The 20813-nt window shown below is 42.0% G+C and overlaps 1 protein-coding gene across 2 annotated transcripts in view; it reads left to right on the forward strand.

Moving 5' to 3' along the window:
• Positions 1-20813, forward strand: part of ADAMTS17 (ADAM metallopeptidase with thrombospondin type 1 motif 17) — a 188806-nt gene that overhangs the window by 149578 nt on the left and 18415 nt on the right. For both annotated transcript variants that reach the window (XM_086471601.1, XM_086471602.1), the window contains 4 exons: positions 331-490; positions 2485-2620; positions 15504-15708; positions 20061-20213. In XM_086471601.1, coding sequence (XP_086327727.1) covers positions 331-490; positions 2485-2620; positions 15504-15708; positions 20061-20213 — 654 coding nt within the window. The remainder of the gene's footprint in view (positions 1-330; positions 491-2484; positions 2621-15503; positions 15709-20060; positions 20214-20813) is intronic.

Raw genomic sequence — 20813 nt, forward strand, 5'->3', positions numbered from 1 at the left:
GTTGTCTTACTGTTTCTCTTTAGGTAGCCAGTGCCATGCTGATCCCATTTGAGGCTTAAAGTTATGCACCGAATTCCAGGTTTAGACATCTCCATGACTGATTTAAATATTCACAAATCCTAAGCAGTTATTGTTCCCACAGATGCCCTGTTTTACCAATTCCGCTGTAATTTCAGGTTTCTAGATAAAGACTTGTTTGCCTTTCACGAGGTACTTAGATTTTAGAAATATTGGCCTGAGACAGCTTTTCCAGCATTACTGTCTCTGCAGTCTGTTGGCTTTCCCAGTCCACAGTGTGTTGTAACAGCCTTTCTTTTCCTGCTGAACCAGGTGCTGTTATTTCATGACCAGAATTATGGAATTCATTATGAATACACCATTCCTGTAAACTATACTGCTGAAAACAGGAGCGAGCCAGAAAAGCAACAGGATTCTTTGTACATCTGGACACACAGCGGATGGGAAGGGTGCAGCGTGCAGTGTGGAGGAGGTAAGGCCATTTCGAAGCTTGGTGGGACTTGCCGTACGGTGTTTGCGGCCACCAACCATTAGAGAGGTGCCTGCAGAAGACAGTGTTGCCAAAGCATGAAGTAAACTGGCCATGGGAATGGATGTTGCCACAATGAACTCAAATGGGAGGTCGTTCTCACCAGCTCTCCCAGCTATCATCCACATCCCCACGGTTAATTTTCACTCAGCATTTTGGCAGGGACCCTGCTTTGTCGGCTCTTTATCGTAGGCTGGAACTGCACCTGGATTTGCGCTCCACGGATGGCTCAAGGCTCTGTGTGCAGCCCCATATCTCAAGCCTTCGTCACATTCTTGGAGCAGGGTTTTCACAGGTGTTCAGGCATGTTCACTGAGAGATGCTTCCTTCCCCAGGGATGGAACAGGGGCAGTGCTGCTGTGACAACTCCTCAAGATTGTATCAGATGCTCTTAATGGGGGGGTGGGCTTTCTGGGAGTACATGAGCACAGTGCAAATCACACTTTTCAGATGATCCCTAGGATGTGCTGAGACAGGTTTGCTGAAACCCTGGGGGGAATCGATGCCTGTGAAACCAGAGACTGGTTTGTCAGCCACTGTCCGTTGAATTTTCAGTACTGGAAGAAGTAGGTTTTTCCCAGAAGAGAATGGATCATTTCCGTGCATTCTGGCCAGTCTTTCTTCACCAGACCAAATTACTTATCATATTATATGACAGAAGGAAAGAGTGCTCATCTTCACATTGGCAGGCTCACTGCCCTCAGTGTATTGAAAACATGGATTTATTTATTTCTGTAAATAGAACTCATTTTAAAATGGACATTTACTTTTACTCATGTATTAAAACAATATTTTCTTGGAGCCATTAAACCCCCACATGAATGAGTAGGAAATTTGTTTGTGGCTCTTTTGATTTCTGTGGCAAGCCTGCTGCGTATTTGAATCAAATCAGTACCTGGCAACACAGCTCCCACCAGTAGTAGGCTGGATGGCAATTGATCTCTTACATTTTGCTTGTCAGATGCTTTTTTCTTATCCAAGCTGAGAAGGGCCTTTTCCCTTCCATACAGACCTTTACAAATTTTTTATTAACAGCATTTGAGTTATTTTTTATTATCTGCTGCAGAGCATGAATAAATTCAATTTGACATGCTCAGGGTTAAGAAGAGGATCTGAGAAACCAGAATAATTAGCAGTATGGCAAAGTCACAGGGTACAGGGATGGCATTTTCTTTGTCATATCTGGTCATTGTCGTGCCACCCTGCGGCATAGCTTTCCTAATGTCACACAGTGGAAGGCTGAACCCTGAGGGCCACACTGCTGCGGTGAAGCTCGTGATACACAGTTGATGTGAGAAATGCTGACTGCTCCTGAAATGTCCTCTACTGGCCTGTTTTTTAAAGTGGTTTATCTGGAGGATCAGAAGATGAGAAATAATTTATTTTGGTGGCTTAATTTTGCCTCTTTGTGAAATACAAACAAGCCCAGTTTATTACTTTTCAACCCAGTCACTCCTTTTCAACCTGATTCTTCCTGAATGGAGAGCTACAAGAGGCAGCTGTCCTGTCATCATCAGTCACTGAGGGGTGGATGGTTGTGTGGCTTCAGCTTACATAGCTGGCACATCTGTCCTAGGTGATTACAGGGCACAGCTACACATGGAGGAGGAACCAGAAATGAAAGCAAATTGTTTTCAAGAGTACTTCCACATTAAACACTAGAAAGAGAAAGCCCAATGCCTTGCTCCTGTGAAGCAGTCAATTTCACAATTATTGGGGGAAGATTTGTAGCTTTTCTGAAAAAAAACAAAACAAGTACAAAGGTAAGACAGAAGTGGGAAATAAGATTGTCTGCAGAGGTGGTAGGTCTTTGTAGATTACATCTCGTAGAGGTAGTAGGGAGCTCCTAGCTTTTGAGTTTTGGTTGATGAGTTGACATGGTTTTGTTCTTAGCCACTGGTTTCCTTTTTCAGAGTTGTTTTTTATTTGACTTCTAGGTGAACGGAAAACCATTGTGTCCTGTACTCGAATAATTAACAAGACCATGACACTGGTGAATGACAGTGACTGCCAACGAGTGAACCGCCCCGAGCCCCAGGTCAGGAAATGTAACACACACCCCTGCCAGTCACGGTAAGGAGTTAAAAAGCAGTAAAACCCAATATCCTTTTCCTTCACGAATCAACCATTTCCAAAGCCTCCATCTGGTGAACATGGTAAAAATGTCTAAAAGTATTGGGACACATTGTTAGCCACAGTAACCAGCTGTAATATTCATTTCCTTTTGTTGAGCAGGTCAGATTTTCGTTACCTCAGAGTCCACTTAATTTGTGGCCGTTAAGGCCAGTTTCCATGCAAGCTGCCTTCATGCATTGTTTGGGGATGGTTTTCTTCTCCCCATGGCTGCCTCCTGGGTGACAGAACAACTTGCAGGATAAAGCTAGACCAGAGTGCAGTGACTGCATATCTAACCTTTTTTTTTTTGAATCGGGACAGAGTGGAAGAGTAAGGTCTGATTAATTGTCAAACACTTCTACAAAAAAACCTTGCGAACAACTCACAGCCTTTAAGCCACTATAGCTGACCCGCTCTGTTGCATGCCTGATCTGCATTAGCATAGTTTAGACTGGGAGTCTCTAGGCAAGGAGCCTCTTCTTCATGTGAAGTTCGTACAGTGTCTAGCAGCACCTGCATAGTTTTGGAAACATGCCTGAATCTTGCTGAAGTCAAGAAATTATGATGAAACACATTTTAGATGCTTTCCTCAGTAACGGCACTTTTCTGCATCAGTAGGAGTAATTAGAGATCTAATAGTAAGTTCTAAAAATAATAAAAAGCTCTCTTTTTAATTTGGCAAGCACATTTAGCTGAATTAATTTGCATCTGCATTGTATAAAACATACGTTTCTGGCCAAAATGACAAAACACAGGAAAGCAAATTAATTTCTTCAGTTTGCTTACAAAAAGCAAACTGTCTGCAGTAATGTTTAGCATTATGGAGTAGTGTAGACACTCCACTTTTGATAGTAATTAGTATATAAAATCAATTTAGGATAAAGGTCAGCGATATCTAAAAAAGCATAGTTAAAACAACCTGCTAGCTGTTGCATCTTGTATAATCAGACAAGCCCAGGAAACGCACCTACAAAGCTAATCCTGCTGGCAAAAACAATAGGGAAAATGAGAAACAGCACACTTCCTTCTAATTAGACCTGCACTCTGATTAAAGTGCCCTGAAGCAGGGAAATCCCGTGTCAGGTAATCCATCAATAAGGCTGGGCTGTTTCAGGTTTTGTGTTCTGTCTGCACTGCCTGTTATTGCTGCTGTACAATATTGTGGCCATACTGCTTTCAGGGACACTGAAAGGTATAATGAGATACCCCACATGCTTCTAGGTATGTGAGGAGAGCCAAACTCCCAATGACTTCAAGGAAACAACTGTCATTTCCATGAGGAGGTTTACTAAATTCGGTGATGCTGGGATTCTGTCATGTCATTCTCTCAGAAAGAAAGAAACAGGGAGCATCTGCTTGTGTTTCTGCCCTGACCTGAAATATTTCTTCTAGACCTTTTGTGAAACCATTGGGAGGAGACTGGAGGGAGCCCAGGCAGGTATATGGAGGGGTTCCAAGTGGTAGAGATGAAGAAAAGCAACTTACAAAGTGAGCAGCCTCTGCCTCTACTAGCTGAGAGCAACAAAGGGAGGTCTTTGCCGTCAGGTCTGTTAGAGCCCTAAGACCCACAGCGCCGTTTCTCAATGGGATCTGCATGACCCTGAGCCCTTGGTGAAGGCTCCTCTTTGTTGCACGCTTTCACCATGACATTGCTGCCTGTCAGGGCAGTGACAGTGGGTTAGGTTAAATCCAACAAAACCTCCTGAGAAAGGAATACTCTGTTCCTATATCCAGCTTGTGTTCCTTTGGGGATTCAGGTCCAGCCTTTAAAGTTATTCCAAGGTATCTCTTCTTCTGTATGGAGTTACCAGGCAATTTATAGCCACAATTTAGCACAGTTCTCCCCAGGAGCAATTAGCACTGGCACAGTGACTCTCTTGTTGGTCCATTTTTTTCAGAGCAATGACAGCAAACACCAAACATGCTTAGTACCCAGAAAGGCCACAAAATCCTTGCTGATGATCTGATAGACCACACTCCCTCACTCCCTCCGTGTAGACTACACTTTCACACTTAACATGCTTCTAACTGGAAACATTTTCAGAAGCACATTCTCTGTGCCTCTGTAGAATTTAAATTTCCACTTGCGTTTGCCCACCCAGATATTAGAAATGCATGCTTAGCATATTCTCTGACCAAGAACATCTTAAAGAAACCATTCTCTTTCACCATGTCAATGCTTTTTTTATAAGTCCAGAATTTGTTTTAGGGTTTCAAGTAAAATTATTGTAGCATCTTGTTACAATAAGGTCCTTTCCCATTTCCACTCAGACCTAAGCCCTTTACCTGAGTTCAGAAGAAGGAACAATGCTTTCCTTTCTGTAGTAAACCTGCTCTGTTTTCTGCATTTTGAACTACATTTACACTTGTACTCAAAATTTAGGATAATCACCTTATGGACAATTTCTCCCCAGGAAAGGGTCTTAATGGCCAGCACAGAACTGGGTCATAGGACACTTAGTTTCTGTTTCTCTTTTGGATGTGCTGTGTGACTTTAATTCACTATCCCACACTATCCCTTTGTTTCCTCTCTCGATCCATGTATAATCTGGATTGCAAACTCTTTGGGATGTGGTGAGATCATGTTGTATAAGAGGAGGCTATTGCTGTTGAGATTGTAATAAAAATAAAAAAATAATAACCCACATTATATATATAAAGTGATCTGGAGAAAAAAAGGGTTTGATATTAATAACAGTGTCTTTCTTCCAGCCTGGTCCCAAAGTGCTTTGCAAATTATATATCCCTTTGAACCTGAGCCACCTCTTGGGAGAGCCAAATAACATGGGGCAGGGGACAGTAGTTTTCATGAGGCCAAGAAGAAGATTAGAACTCTGCAACTGCAACCCAGCATCTGCAAAAAACAAAGCAGGATTGAAAAAAGGATTGGATACACTAACATGTTTTAAAATTAAACGTCAGAGAAGAGAATTTTCTTAAGGGGTTTGTTGAAACTGGCAAAAATAAAAGAATCTTTCATTCTTTATTATTGTTACTCTTTCACCTTTTAAAAAAATGCCTCTTTTTCTTCCTATTTTATTTTTTATGTTCCTTGACCCTCTTTTTCCATTAAATTCTTTACAGCTTCCTTTCCTGTCCCAACTGCACCCTATTAGCACCTCTTTATTCTAATCCTTTGCCTAGCTCTTTAGATATTTTTTACAAAACCCTGCTGTAACCAGATGGAATCTGGATTCTTGCATGCGGTGCGTATGGGTTGTTTCCAGCACACTGAACACCAACCCAAATATATAGGCAAACCCAGCACTCATGTTGGCACAAGACTCAGAAATCACAGATCACATCAGCTGTTATTACTGAAAACATAGGTCGGCCAGTGGCCACACACTTCAACATGCATGGTTGGGTCTATGAATATGAAACTGCTCCCCTGTAATGCAGGAAAAGAACCAAAAACACATGAAATTTCCCAACTGTTAGACTTGTAATGGCCTGTATGCAAACACTGTTAATTTTCCTCCCCTTTGCTGTAATGGATTTTAATAGAGGTTGAGTTCTTTCAGGGACCTGCTGAATACGTGGTGTTCCTACGCAGATGCTTAACAGGAGGATAAAAGCCAGAAATCCCTGCCTTCAGCTACAGAAAACTACAGGAGACCTGAGCCCTTATTTTCACTGTTTAGGACTTAAGTATCTCCTGAGTCCAAGGGCTAGTTTTCTGTGACTACCAGCAGCTTGTCATAGACTCCCTTCCATAAACTGATTTTGCTCCGCAGTCTCCTTCCCTCACTGGAAGGCTCTCCTGTGACCTTGCTGTTCATGTGGGTCAGGATCTTTTATTTCCAGCCTTAATTATTCATTGTCATTTTTCAGCCATTAGTTCTTGCATCAGCTCTGTTTCTTTGCTTATGCAGTATTTTCCCTCCCTAGCTCTTTGCCTCGGGCTAAATGCCATATGATACATCAAACCAGTGTATCTCCTCCTTCCATCATTTTGCTGGGCTAAATCCATTACTTTTCTTTAACCTCTTATTGGATCAGAGACTGTGCATCAGTTCTGCATTCCCTTGGTCACCTTCTTTACTAGTGCTCTAATTTACGTTGTTTAAATTAATAATTGGAGCGTATAGGTGACCAGAATTGTATGGAGAATCCCAGTCACTCCAATCTAGCCCTTACACAGTTGCATTCATGCTCTCCTGTCTTCATTGGCAGTAACTCTCTTGGTACGTGCTTTGCTTTTTTCACGGCTGCATCATATTTGTGGCTTACAGTCATTCTAGATGTTTTCCTCCTCGTTTGTTTCAACATACAAATCCTGCTTGAACACAGAAATACTTGTTATTAGTCCCAAAGTACACAACCTTGTACTGTATGCTACTAATTTTCGTCCTATCTCTGTTATTGCAGTACTCAAGGTTACTCAGTTCTTCCCGTATGACATCCTAATCCTCTGTTGCATTGACAATGCTTCTAGACTTTGTAGTGTCAGCATTTTCCCCAATTTTTCAGCAGTTTTCTTCTTTTTCTGCCAAAGTCATTAATGAACATACTAAATTAGATCAAATGCAAGACAGATCTTTCAGGAAGTCCACTGGTAACTATTATAAATTCCTTTCATACCTGATATTCCTTTACAGCACGACACTGTGGCCAGCTTTCACCTACCATATGAATTACACATTGATATCCATGTTTCCCAGCATATCACCAGTTTCTCCAACTTACATAAGCATTTCCAGTGCAGCAAAAGGAGTTCTTTACTGATAACCGGATAGATAAAATCTACCACATTTCCTTTGTCTGGAAAAGCAGTTATTTTAGTCAAAGAAATACAGCCAATGAGTTTTGCCTGGAGGAAACCTATGTTGCATCCATTTACCACTATGTCCTTGATTATTGTTTCCTTCCAGTTCCACGCTAAAAACTGGCACACTGCTGAGATCAGTTCTGTGGTTACGTGGTTCACTTCGTTCCTCTATTCCCTTTTCACTTTTCCATCCATGGACTGGAATCCAACACCGTGCTCTCTAAGGGCTCATGCACCGCAGCGATGCCGGCTGGGGAAAAAACGAAGCCAGTTACAAGATTCAGCCAAGGCCCCAGCCGGCTCAGCACCTCACCGACCTGCCCAAAAGGGTAGTGACCACTCAAAGCATGGTGCCTCAGTGTGTGGTGGTTGAGAATGCCCATTGCTTTGATTCCTGGTCTGATTTAAGCTCATGGAGCTTATCCGTATGACCCTTGCTGTCCGAGAGCCCCCCTCTCCCATTAGACTCCACCATATACCAGTGACAGTGCTCTGTTTAACAGTCCAAGAATACAGAAATCTGTCTGTCTCCCTGATTCTGGTCTGTTTGCACCACGTTTATTTGTATTTTCATCACAGGTAGATGGGCAGCAGAAGAGTTTTGAATTTATTTTGTGAGGTGAGACTCTTGCAAATAGTAGAATTTGGGGGGAGCAGTATGATGGAAAACTCCTTGGGAATGTTAGAAAATTACTTGCAGGGCTGTATGGAAATTATACGAAACTGGAGGGACGTATTGGAAGTGTCTGTTAACTGAAGGGACTGAACTAGACATTTAATGGTTCCAAATGGGTATGTTCTTTCGTTAATGCAGTCAAACTCTTTGGAACCTGTACAAGTGTTTGTCATCTGTTGGGTTTAATGGCAACGAGTTCAAAACCTTATCTGTGCCTTGCGCTAAGAAACATCTCCTTTGGTGTGTTTTGAATTTGGTTACATGAAGAAAAGAAAAGAAAAGAAGGAACAGCCACGGGGAGGGTTTCAAATCATTTTAGCCTGGAAATCTGGCATAAATAGTAATGTTAGCACCCTCTGATCCAAGGAGGCACCACGTAAGAGCTCATTTTGAAGTACTTCCCAAAACTGGAGTTGGGATCTCTAGAATCAGTTTGAACTTAATGAATTTGCCAGGACTGTGCTGGACACTGTGCAAGACACGGTGGCTGCAGGCGGCTGAGCGAGCGGGCAATGCTGCGCCCTGGTGGCTGCTCTTCAGGGAAACCATCCCGGGCTGCCGGCGGTGGGCAGCAGCGGCAGCAGCAGCAGGTCTCCGGCAGGTCTTGCAGGAGTAGAAACCAAATGCTGTAGACCAGAAAACCTGAGACGCTTCTGGGCGCCTTTGTGAGTCGGTAGCTGATGTCCTGTGGTGGGCACGTCTGGTTGTCACCATCCACTAGAAGGAGACAAAATCACATGCATTCCAGGTTGTAGGCAGTTCGTCAAGTCCAGCAGCAGGCAATCAGTAGTTAATTAGCCACTGAAAGGCAAAATGATATTTTCAACTCAACTCAATGAAGCAATTCTGGAAGAGAAGGCTTGGGAACAGACAGAGAGTAGAATGAGGAGGGCTTATTGGCTACTGCTAAATGCACTTACATCAAATAATTCAAGATGACTTGCTAGAGCAGAAGTTAATTTGGCATTCGTTTTCACATGGAGTCATGAGACAGCTTTCTTAGCTTTGGTGTAAACACCCAGGCTGGCTTACATCACAGTTTTTCCCGTTACAATGTTTGACTCAACAACCTTATGGTTAAATACTGGCTTGTTTTAAAATGTTAAATGATCTGTGCTGCTTTGTTTGGGGCTCCTCAGGCCAAGTGCAGTCTTTATCCACAAAGAAGGATTAGCAGGATAATCTAGCAAAATATTTAATTGTGAAATTCACTCCTGCTGCTGCCTGCTGTAATGCTCTTCACTCTGTTTGCATCCTGTGGTGTGAGCTGAGGAAAAGGCACTGCCTTCCTTGAAAGGCAGGGAATGGAGCTGGACACCAGTTGTCCCATCAAGCCATGGATCAGGGTAGGGGTAACTCGCTGCAAAAGGGCTCTGAGAGTGCTGATATGCTCTGTGCCTTAGTGTAGTGAGACAGCTGCCCGCAAGAAGGACACCTACTCACACCAACCCCACGCTAAGTCCTCTGAAACTGAGTGATCTACTCAGTTTAGGGGAGGGAGAATACAATGTCTTCCATTTAAAAGAAACTTCCCAAGGTGCATGTAAATTATAAAATATTGTCCTATGGCTGATCTTATAATTGGTGGGAAATCAAAAAAAATAAAGCTGTCAAAATGATAATCACTAATGAAAAAAAGAAACCTGTGTGAGTGAAAGTTGGCAAGTCTGTTAGCAGAATGACTACTGTACTGGAAAATTACTGAGCACTGTTTATAAAGGCAATCAGACAGGAATGTTAGTCTTGGAGTCCTACTTTCGACATCAGCAGCTGTATTATTCTACTAGATTCCTTGTACTTTTTTCAAAAAAACCCAAAAACCCTTCTGGTGACTGGGTGTGGCACAACCTGTTCCCAAAAGTCAAGATTCACCTGATTATTTTGACCTCAGTATAGCAGAGATATGGTGGAGAGTTTCAGAAGTGTGTAGGGAAAGATACAATAGCAGAGTGTGCATATTTCATGGAAATCATGAGTCCATTTGTAAACTGTTTTCTTGCTTCTACATATTCAAGCATGAACTTAGTTTGATAGCTGTAAGCAAAAAACATCTGACTGTCAATTCCACATGACTGATTCTCAGAAATCTTTTCCAATTCTCCCTGCTAAAATTATCCAGTGTGAAATTCTGGCCCCACTGCAAGTTGATCTGAGTTTTGCCTAAAATTAGTAGAGCCACAGAAAACTGAGAGCCTCAGAAAACTAAGAGCAACTTTGACATGATTTTGCACCGTAAACTGGTGCTAAAGACAACCAGTGCTAACTAGAACTGGAGTTATCCTCACCTGTACATTAGCACAACAGCGTATGTTAAACGAAAAGGTATGCAATTAAATATATTAGAAATAGAACCCTCAGATTACACTGCTGTAGTTTACTTTCTGTCACCAGTGTTTTTCAGACTAGCTATGTCTTGTTTAGTAGCAAATTTCTTCTGATACTTTATTCAGCAGTAGTACAGGCTCTTAGCTAGTTGTAGTTAAGAACCAGTTCTAAAACAGGTTTAATAAAACCAGAAAAATTTATGTTATTGCAAATGTGTCTGGTTACATCCAAGCTATTATTGTGAAAGCAGGGAAAATAATTTCACTGTAGCATTGAGGAGGGAACAAAAATAATGCAATCTTTGTAGGCAGTGCATGTGCAAATATGTCACGGATAGTCGAACAGAACCAACTTGCAGGCACCGGTATTCTGCAGGGCTCAAGACAGAAATAACCAGGTGAAATTTAATGGGCTGCAATATTTGCCCTAGAACATGTAATGGCTTTATCTTATAAGAGGCTACAAATCTCTGAAAAGCGACCTCATGTCTTTTGATTGCACCCCTCCACCCCATCCTTCAGCCTTGACCCATTTTATCTTTATAGCATTTTTTCCCAAGTCCTTAGCTACAAGTCTTCGTTTGCAGACATTCATCTCCCCTGGGTTTATGTACATAGTACTGTAGGCAATTTTTTTTTCCTAGAAAATGTGGGAGTCTTAGGCAAGTAGATAGAGTGGATAATTCGAGGTTAATGACTAATCCAGACAATGGAAAGATCAAATGATGAACTGAACCTCCAAAAGATATTTCAGGTTTGCTCCAGGGGCCTGACAGATGAGTGTTGCCAAAGCAGATTAGAAGAAGAACTCCCAATTCCTCAGCAGAGATACTGAGAGGTCAGAGGTTGAGGAAGACTCAGAAGAGACAAAGATTTAAAACAGCCCTCTCAGATTGCATGTCCTGCCCATCCCAGCTTTTTGAGGCTATGGAAAAACACACCCTTCTGGGCATTTTTTTAGCTAGAAACACAGCCACTGACTGGGTTAAAAAATCTGTGCTTAAAAGCTCATCACTTTCTTCCAAGCTCTAACCACCAGCAGGGATCATCTAGCTCTTGAATCTTCTGTAGAAGATTACAAAAAAATAATACCGTGGATAAAGCTATCCCTATGGTTGTGAGAAAGACGAGTGTGTGTTTGTCACGTAAATCAGTGCTTGTTGGAAAAGTGAGAGGCTCTCCAGGGACTTCAGCCAGGGCACTCGTGTGGTCCAACAGAAGATAGGTTATAACCTGGGAGGGAAAGACCAAACTGAAAAGCACTGTGGTGTCAAACAATCCCTAAGATCAGTTTACAGGCTTAAAACATAACTGGAAGCCAAATGCTCCCTATGATATACACAGGGCTTAGTGTTCAACAGTTAATTGGCTGAGTTAATAATACAGAGCTAGCTTGGTGTTTTGAGTTGGAACACTGGAATTATTTTTTACATTGTCATAAGAAAAATACCATTTTTTGAAAACAAATCAAAAGTAAGTCTTGTTCTTAAACACATCCAGGTCTGTTCAAAAGGTATAATGACAGTGTAGAGAGGAAAATCTGTCTGTAGTGTAATTTAATAGTAACCATAATGTGATACTATTTGTTCATCAAATTTTTCTTCCTTGTGTGTATATTACTTGCAGGTAGTAATTATGCTAATACCTTGCTGCACATTCCTTTACCAAACATGAAACTGGCAGGAATTTTTGTATTTAATCACTTTATCCATAAACCCCTTCTTTCCGCTTTGTTTGTGAGCGATATTGTTGAAATACAGTTGCAGTGATTCTGTGTCTTACAGGCACTAAAATATTTTCAACTGCCCATGAAGGGGGCTTGGGGCGAACTGTGAGGCAAGATCAGTGCTGTATGTGGGACTCACGTTTACTTGTTTGCCAGATCATTTTTACATGCCGTTGAATCAAGCAGAGATTTCACTGAGAGGATGAATTTTTGTGGTCAAACTGATCATCCCCTTGATGCCTTTGAAAATAGCCTACTTTGCTGATATTAATATTATTCAAACATTTACTTTGTCACTTGTCTCTTGGATTCGAAACTAAAACCACCGCTTTAAAATAGCCTTTGATTTCTAAGTATTTGAATTCCATATTAGAAGCAGTTGTCACAAGGAGGGCAGAGTGGGCTGTGAGGTTTCAGAGATCCCTTACAGTATAGCCCCACCTCATTTGTAAGCACTGGGCTCGGATCAGGGATGGATGTACTGGATCGGTAGCCAAAGCTGGCCATACAGATGCCACTCTGACAAGAAAGCTGGAGACTGCATTTTCACCACAGGCACAGCTTTGTATTGATTCCCTGGGTTTTGTCCCATGCCCTGTGCAATCATTCTTCTCATGATCATATTTCTTTTTTCTGTGCCAGTTTTCCAGTTACACCCTGTCGTATCTGTGGCAGAGCAGCACTAACTAGAGACCACTGAACAGAGTAGAAACGAGGTGATTTCTCCCCTCCACAAGAACAACACACAAAATAATTTTAAAAAAGGAATTTTCCTTCCTGAAAGGAAAGTCATAACCTTACTTCTTAAGGCATCTTGGAAATAGTTGGCATGCTGCGTGCTGCCCATCCTAAATGCAAGCTCACAGACAGCCTCCGCCAAGAATGTATTTTTATCTTTCTCCTTTGCTTTCAGTCCCTTTCCCTTTTTCTTTTGCCAGTGGCTGTAGATCACAGTGAGAGTACAGTGCTGAAGTGAGTATTATTTCAGTGGAGCCTGTGCAGAAACTGTTCCCGGCCCTGTGACTCACATTCAGCTCATAAAGCAAAGTCACTCCTTCCCCCTCCATATCCTTGTTGAGCAGTTCCTTCACCCAGATAGATAACTCCCTCCACATTTGCTCTGACAGGGCAGAGTCCAGCTGATATCAAGGGAGCCTGGCTATTAATTTTCCTGAACACTGATTTCTGCACTTCAAGGCTATTTTTGTCAGTCTTTCAGCCCTAGTATTCGATTACCCAGCTGGCATTTTCCCATTCCGTAAGCAAAATACCAAGCACTCGGCCGCAGAGAGCACCAAAACTACTGTCTAGAGAAGCAGGTTTGGTGTCTTGCCAGCTGTTTTAGCCAACGGAAATTCACAGATGTGTCAACTGCTTTAATGCACAGAAAACATTTGAGTGGGGCCCTGTTCCACAAAGGACAGGTGGCCAGCCTGCCCGGTCCCCTCCTGCTCGAACCAACTGCCTTCACTGTCAACGCAGTCATCAGTGCTGTCACACTAGGTCGTCAATCATAGCAGCTGGCAAATGAATTCATGACAATTGCACCAAGGGAAGACGCTTCTACACATTGTGCTGAACTGATTTTTCTCCCTTGAGGAATTTTTGATTCATTTAGGAGAAGTTACGCGGCCACTTCAAAAGCAACGTGGTTAATAAGTTGGCATGCGTGGTGCTCTAGCTGCACTGTGGGAGCCTTCAGTAAAATGAAATGGTATTTCTGAGCAGACTTGGTTTTGAGAAGTCTTCTTTTAGCCGCTTATCATAATGGACAACCCAGGACTGGGTGACAAGTAAAAGATTCATGATATAAGGATACTAATCTAAACGACAGTCCTAAATAACAGGCTAGAAGGTCAATTACCTGGTGAGAAAGGCATGATAGCCTTCCGGCATGCGGTGCCTACACAGTTATTGTTCCAGTCTTTCACTTCGTACAGGAATGCCTCTAATTACAGAGAACATGTTCCTCATTGACAGATTGCAGGAAGCGTAAAGATCGATGCTGCTTGTCTTTAGGAAAAAAATCGTTCTTCCCTACATACCTCCTAATTCAGAGTCTTCTTAGATATTTTATTTGCTGCCTTGTAGCCCAGCTCTAACCACAGTGCTGCTTCCAGTACTTGCTGGAGTCAGTGGGAGCCTTTCAGTTGGCCTTACACTAAGCTGGAAGACAGAGGGGTGAGGTTGCCTCGTTTTCCTTGCATGCCCACAGCCAGAGACTGCTCACAGCGGTCCACCTACTTTGGAGGAACCCAAACACCTCACAACGTTGTGCTGGGTGTTTGCCAAAGAGCCTTTAAAGACGTAACAAAGCAAACAATACAAAAAGGCCATGTATTTGTTCCCAGCACACTTTGATCAAAGGGGAAGGAAATGGCAACTGAAATGTGCTTACAAAGCCAATGAATCCCAAAGGCTCAGAGAAATGATGGGTATAGGGAAATACCCGCCCACCCCATCCTGTCTCGGTTATGGCACATCCTTGGGAGCTACAGCAGCTTCAAACTGACATTGTAGGATCCTTTCTGTAGGGAAAATCTTGTCTTTTTAAGTACTGCTTGAGCCTTGGCAGTTAAATGCAATTAAGATTTTCTAGGAATGAACATGGCCAATTATTCTCCATTTTTGAGGCCGCTAATGCCATGAACTTCAAACAGATGAGATTCCAATTAAACATCCTGGAAAGCCCAACTACGAAAAATAGAATCTCATCAGAGACTGTGAGAGGGTGAACTAAAAGTGAGGCAGGAGATGTCTTTGCATTCTAATAGTCTGAGATGTAGAGGATTTGTATGCTTTGAAGTCACATAATGTAGGGCTAGAGAAGCTGGCTCTGGTCCTGGATGTGGGAAAGCCGTGTTGGGCTGGGTGTCTGGCTGTAGCACCATCCCAGCACCAGCAACCTATACAGTAAGTACAGGTTCTCTGCACAGCTCCACTGCACAATGAAGACATGCATGCAGATGTAGCAGTGGTTTTCCCAGGTACCTCTCAAAGGCAACAATATTTGTGGGACAGGATGGTCTGCAGACAAGTCTGTCTTTATCTGGGGTAAAAATGCAGCCACACTGTAGAGACTGGCAGTTAAAGGGAGCCATGCAGAGTTTGTGTTTCTGTCTAGCATGGAGACAGGAGTGGATATTCACTTGTATACCAACACTTTCCTGCTCTCCACACTTCAGCTCCCAAAGGTGATCAGGTGATCTCAGTGTGACAGCAATACAGCACCATCGAAGAACCCAGAAGTCTAGGAAGAGTTGCCCATTTCTCGCTGTTTTTAAGTGAAGCATACTGTTTTATCCCACCAGTTCTTTAACATTCCTTCTCTGGCTCCTTCCCAGGTGGGTGACTGGCCATTGGAGTCCCTGCTCTGCTACTTGTGAGAAAGGTGTCCAGCACCGAGAAGTGACTTGTGTTTATCAGTTGCAAAATGGCACCTACGTTAACACGAGAGACCTCTACTGCCTTGGCAACAAACCAACAACAGTACAAAGCTGTGAAGGACGGGACTGCCTTTCTATCTGGGAAGCATCAGAGTGGTCAAAGGTAGGAACTTGATTCAAGAAAGGAGCCAGACTGCACACAGCTCCAGATACACTGGCCCTAATCCAGCTAAGTGCTTAAAATTAAGCATGTTCTCACAGTCAGCATACTCGGTGCCTCGCAGTATTGTGGTACTGGGTAGGACTGTCATTTGTTGAGGTGACCAGTTTGGAGCTGAGGTTCATATTCCATACTGGATGAGTGATTAAGGTTTTAGATACCGTGCTATAGTAACTGTATCTTTCCATCTGAAAACTCTGACCAGCAAGGAAAAACATTTCACTGACCTGAGGCCAGAAGTGTAGTAACCCACCAGGGCTTCTGGCTCCATTTAAATGCAGTATGGAACAAATACCAGATTTATCGGGCATCTGCATATTACAGAGAAGGTACAATCTTTGGGCCTTATCCAGCTTTCTTTTGTATAATTCCAGGAACACGGAAAAGCTTTGATTCAAAGATGCATCTCCACGTAGTTGCAGAGTTAAGAAACTATTCTCAGATATTACAAATGCATTTCAGATATAAACAATGTGTGGTCTAGACAGTTAGCCTGTGGTTTTTTGAGCAGCAGGGTGAACTGGGAGTAAGCCTGCAGTTCATCACCAGGACTCAGCTAATACAGGGCAACTTTGTCTGTACCTTGTAAGTAACAGTCCTAATAGGATGTCCGTGTTAGTTCTGATGCTGTATCTATTAGGCTCATCTGAATGATGAGAAGATCCTTTCACTCTTGGTGCGGTGCTTACAGCTCCACCAGTCTCATTCCAGACTGGCTGTGTTATGGGACTGTCCAGCAAATCATTTCTGTGGGAAGGATCTTTCCTTGTTATTCATCTCTATTTTGAAACAGTGAGCTCTGTTTAAAACATTGTCAAAGAGCTTTTGCAAAATATTATTGTTAGAAATGTGCTTAAAAGTTACAGAAGCTCGGGATACAAGGGATCTTGCACTGAGGGACAGTGTCTCTTAAAAAACACAACGTGATTCCATTGTTCACCTTTTCAACAGGAAATCTTTGTTTGCCAAGTGAGCTGATAGTTAAGTGGGAGCAGTGTTTCCTTTCAGTAGGATGTTGTATCTGCTCACTAATGCAGGAGATTTGTTTTCTTTCTGAGTTCTTTCATTTCAAAAGATGTGGAGAAACACGCCAAAGTTTTAATAAGTTGTCTGATGGGTCTTTTGTGTGTTACAGAAGTAACCCTTTCAGATGATGCCCTCTCTATTTCTTATAGCTGAACTGTTTATACCTGAGACTATTCTTATGGTGCAGTTCCTACCTGTTGTACATGGGGAATTTTTACTTGGGTCTTTTGTTAACAGCCCCAGGTACTTCTCTCTCCTTTTTATGAAAGGGAGTAAGTTAAGTCAGAAGACTTTTTCCAGAGAGGAAATCTTCCATTTTGTGGCCACATAACTCATTTGCAAATAGATAGTATTTTTAGATCATTTTTTCAATAACTGATTTACTTCTCCTTTGATAAATCTACTTACTTTTTGTCGTGCCTGTAATTGCCCACTCGTGATTTTAAATTCACTCTTGTTCTGGCACATTTCTGCTATTAGGTAGCACAGTTGACTCCAGGACACATTTGATGCTCTGCCAGTTTGACCACTTCTCATAACTAGGACTTTCTTCTGTGGTAATCACTTTAATCCTTAACACTTTAATCTGATGTTGTGGAGTAAATATCACAGTGGTGGTATCATTTTATAAATCAATTTTCTCACGTATCTTTTTGAACTTTTTGATTACACAACAAAAAACAGTTGACCACATTGGTGCCTGGTCCCCAATCAAAAAAGTGTGTTTTCAAAGAAAATTGCCATGCAATCTTCATTGTGGAATAAATTGAGTTCCCTTTTTATTGCCAAACTCTTGAGATTGTTTTGGACAAAGTACTGCTCAATCCACTTTTAATGATAAAAATAAAGACTGTCAGAAAAAGGTGAATGCTGAGAAAGTTGAGTAGAAAAAAAATGGATTTCCTTCAAATAAAGGAGCTGTGTCTTAACTGTTGTGATGCTCCTTTACAAAACCTTGTGGGATTTGACTAAGTAGTCTATTAATAAAATAAGACCTAAGGATCTCCGCTGGACACTCAGGGACTGCACGTATTAATCTGTAGACTGCTCTGTTGTAAAATCTCTGTGTTAAGAAATTACTCATGAAAACAGAGGACTTGAGGAAAGAAAAAACCTCTTAAAGAGTGTGATTTATGTGTGACCACCAAAGATCTGTTGGAAACCTTTTGCAAATGCTGTTTTGTCTAGGAAAGTATATGCAGTATTAATCTGTGAATGACTTAAAAACTTGTGGGAAGAACAAACAGTTGGTGTTTTTCCCAGACTGGCTTGTAAAACCCACCTAGAGATTTCTCCTACTGTGAAAAATACTCCCACTTCAGTTTGATCTACTTTGAGTAAATTGGACCGTTTGAAAGATTTTATATATTGTGCTTTGTAGTTTGAGATGAACAAGTGCAACCCTGAGGAGTCCAGCCTGAGGAAAATTATATATAATTTGGGGAAGTCTATACAACTAGGGGCAAATTCATTTAGGGAGCTCCAGCCTGGGATCTCTGGCAAGTCTTGCACTCCGAGGAGTCCAGCAAAGCAGTTTCTGGAATTCTGCAAAGCCTGGAAGAATTCATCCCCATACCTAGCAGAACTATACAATTGTGCTTGTTACAAAGATGTTACATCCGTAAGGAGGTCACGCCATGAGCAGCACATAGTAAATTAAGTGGAAGGTTTCCCAGATTTTCACGAAGTCACTTTGTAGTGCTCTGAAGTATTTAAAGGCATGTCTGTTTGCTTGCCAGCTCATAAACGCTTGTCATTCATGTCCTTAACAAGGCCAGCAGGTCAGAACTGCCTGGATTGTATTTTTAAGACAGTTAGACAGGCATGCTGAGATTTGTCCATTTGATGTAATTTATATCAAGCTGACGCTTGTTTCCAGCATAGACCCCCTGGATGGAGAAGCTTCTTGGAACACGTTCAAAAGACCTCACAGAATATCTCATATCTTCACTATTTATTCAGTGTCAAATCAACTGTCTTTTCCATGCTGATCCCCTGAAGGGGAGAACTTGACATGCTAGAGGAGGTTATTTTTTATCTCAGTTGGTACATATATCATTTTTCCACCCACCTGTCCCCAGTGGCTCTTCAAGAAAATTTCTCACTCTTAACCACTGCAGTGGCATGAAAATGAAGAGCAGAGGGACTAGCTATGCTGCTGTATACGGCATGTGCTTAGATGGCGGGGGCAGCATCAGCAGATCTGTTACTCTATTACCAAACTGCTTATTTAAAACAGAAATTCTGTTTCAGTTCATGCTACTGTCCTTTTCCCACCTAGCACAGTCAACGAAATCAAGACAAATTCTCCAGTAAAACAGAATTTCCAGCCAACCATTGGCAGAGATAACAAATGGGTGACCAGATACCCTCTGGTCTTTAGGAGCTACCTTCATAGTGCCCTGACACAAAAACATTTGTGGATAATTTGTGCTCACTCGCACGAGTGTTTGTGGCAGTGCCCAAATGTTTGAATCAAGTCTTCCTTCAGCAACTGATTCTAGCAGCTCTAGTAGCCTGCTGCTTTCTCAGAGGACTTCAAACAGTCCCTGCTCATGCTTTTGGTGTTGAGAAGTCTGTCTTTCATCCCTGTTGATGTCTGTGGCTAGCTTGCTGGCCATGGTTGGAAGCTGATCACAGCACTGTGGCTCGCTGAAGAGTGCCTCTCCTGAGCTATCCTCTTTGTACATTCAAAATGCTTCAGAACTAACGTAGTGATGAGCATACGACAAATCAAAGAGTGAAGGTCATGTATGTGTTTCACGTGAGAGCATGTGTGAGGACTGTGACTTTGCCATGGTATGTACTGCAGAAATGTGTTTGTAACTGTGGTCTCATGCTACTGTGATTTAAAAATGCATTTATCACCATCATTTTACTCCCATTATACATCAAGGGATGTGGCAGTTCTGTGTTGTGAATCTCAGCGTGTCCTTTTTCAGTATGAATGATGAGCCCTTAAACACAAGATTTAGTGTTTTTTTCATCTCTAACACCAATTCTACCAAAATGCCAGCTGATAGTTTTCAAAGGTTGATTTTCAGAATTGCCATTTGTCATAAGTAAAATATTTTACAAGCAGGTAGCATGCTTTTCATATTACTCTCTTATGTTTGAAAGAGGCTTAGATGGTTGGAAGAAACTCTTATGTGTTATCAGTTTTCCTCTGTGTTCATAAAACCAGCTTTTCCTTTTAGCTATGTTACCAAGGTAAAAGTTATCATACCTAGGCATCACGTAACAGAAAACAAATACCTGTTGTTTTGCAGTGCTCAGCAGACTGTGGCAAGGGGATTCAGAAAAGAACAGTAACATGCACAAATTCTCAAGGAAAATGTGATGCAGCCACCAGGCCAAGAGATGAGGAAGAGTGTGAGGATCACACAGGCTGTTACGAATGGAAAACAGGCGATTGGTCTAAGGTAACAGTGAACAATACATGGTATTTTCTTTCTAAGTGCAAAGATGTTCTGAGTGCTATGCTTCCATGTGCCGTCTGCATTAATTTGCAGTTTAAATATTTGGAAAGGAAGGGTTTAACTGGTTTTGATCAGAGGTTTTGCTCGGATTTAAACTTCACCCTTATGCTATTTAGAACCCAGACATTGCAAGACAGGCTTATTTCTGGATATGACCCAGCAAGTTTTAGAGAAGTGTATTCCAAACAGGATAGAAATGGATAGTAATTGACATCTTAACAATCCAAAGGCAAAACCTACACCAGATTCCCACCGCAGGTGGATGCTTGTTGTCAAAACTGCTTTATAAATGACACTGAAACTGCTTTCCATATTTCAAAAAGCAAACTCTGAACAGTTCTGGCTAGGAGATTGAATTCTACAGAAAAGAGCTCATTAGCAGCATCTTCCAGGAGTGCAGGGAAATAAGGAGGTGTCCCATGCCAGGCCTGGGCAAGCCAGAAGGAAAATAGCAGAAGGTTGGTTTCCTTGAGCATAAATACGTGTTAAAAGTTTGCATTTTGAGTTAGGAACCTCCTCACTGAGAAAAAGGGAAATCTCACA

The sequence above is a fragment of the Leptosomus discolor genome, chromosome 11 (assembly GCF_034619465.1).
Source record: "Leptosomus discolor isolate bLepDis1 chromosome 11, bLepDis1.hap2, whole genome shotgun sequence".
NCBI lineage: Eukaryota > Metazoa > Chordata > Aves > Leptosomiformes > Leptosomidae > Leptosomus > Leptosomus discolor.